We start from the raw sequence: 1,395 nt of genomic DNA on the forward strand, positions 1-1,395 counted from the left end.
AAATATGCGTGTTCAGCACAAGCTATTTCTAATCGTAAGCGTCATGAATTATGTGACTTTGCTGAGTGGATTAAATTGGTTGGTGAAGGGAAAATAATGGAAAGCTCATTTAGTGAAGGCTATGAACCTAATTGGATATAGATACCCAAAAAATTTGATATAAAAAAAGGAGAAAGAGATTTGCACCAGTTAATCGATGCCACCTATCCTGATTTTATAAATAAATATCAGGATATGTCGTACTTAAAAGAACGAGGCATTTTAGCTCCTAAGAATAGTGATGTTGATGAAATCAATTCTATTATGCTTTTGATGTTTCCTGGAGAGATGAAAACTTTTAACAGTGCTGATAAATTGTGTCCTACAGAAAGTGAGAGCAACGTTCAAGACATGAACCCTCTTGAACTTTTGCATTCTTTGAATTTACTAGGACTCCCAAATCATTGTTTGCAGTTGAAAGTTGGAACACTAATAATGCTTCTAAGAAATGTCAACCAATCTTTGGGATTATGCAATGGCACTCGATTAATTGTTGATAAGATGGGAAATCGAGTAATTGAAGCTAGAGTTATTACAGGGTCTAGAGTTGGTGAGAAAGTACTACTTTCACGTATTGTTTTAACACCTTCCAAAAATCATGCTCCTTTTACAATGAAAAGAAAGCAATTTCCAATAAAGTTGGCATTCACTATGACAATAAATAAGAGTCAAGGGCAAACTTTGAAAAATATGGGCCTTTATCTTCAGAATCCAGTCTTCTCTCATAGCCAGCTGTATGTAGCTCTATCACGTGTCACCTCTCCATCAGGCTTAAAGGTGTTGTTTATTAATAAACAAGGCATACCGGATGATGTCACCAAAAATGTAGTTTACATAGAAGTTTTTAGTGGCATTGATCAATAATTTTGTTCAGGAGTTTCAAATGTGTTTCATTTTCCAAGAAACAATTATTTTATTATTTCTCTTCATATATTGATTGTTTAAAATAAGTAATGTCATACATGAAAACATATGTTGCATTTGAAATCTACATGTTTATATTTAATTTAATTGTTTGTACATATACTATGCTTAATTCATACAATTATTTTATTTTATAATTAAGTACCCTTCTTTTTTTTTGAAGAAACAATTTTTATGTTAACAATTATCATTATAAATTTTACTCAAATAATAATAAATGTGGTTTATTATTAAAAAAAACTTGACTAACATTATGTAAGTGTATGTTAAATGTGTTAAATTCATTATGCAGATAAATTTGCGGCCTTCTCTAAATTTGCGCTATAGTGATCGTTTGGCCATGCAAAATGTCATAAATGAATTTGAAATTGGAAAATTTTGTTGAAGAGGGTTTACCAGTAGAAAATTTTGTTGATTGGAAAATCAAAATAT

General features: G+C 30.6%; 1 protein-coding gene across 1 annotated transcript; it reads left to right on the top strand.

Annotated features, from left to right (window-relative positions):
* The first annotated feature begins 234 nt into the window (after nt 1–234).
* Nucleotides 235–903, top strand: LOC145796278 (uncharacterized). The gene has a single exon (XM_082881353.1). The coding sequence runs from the start codon at nt 235–237 to the stop codon at nt 901–903; it is 669 nt and encodes a 222-aa protein (XP_082737479.1).
* Nucleotides 904–1,395: the final 492 nt, after the last annotated feature.

Source organism: Camellia sinensis, chromosome 7, assembly GCF_055761805.1.
Source record: "Camellia sinensis isolate YWXY chromosome 7, ASM5576180v1, whole genome shotgun sequence".
Classification (NCBI taxonomy): domain Eukaryota; kingdom Viridiplantae; phylum Streptophyta; class Magnoliopsida; order Ericales; family Theaceae; genus Camellia; species Camellia sinensis.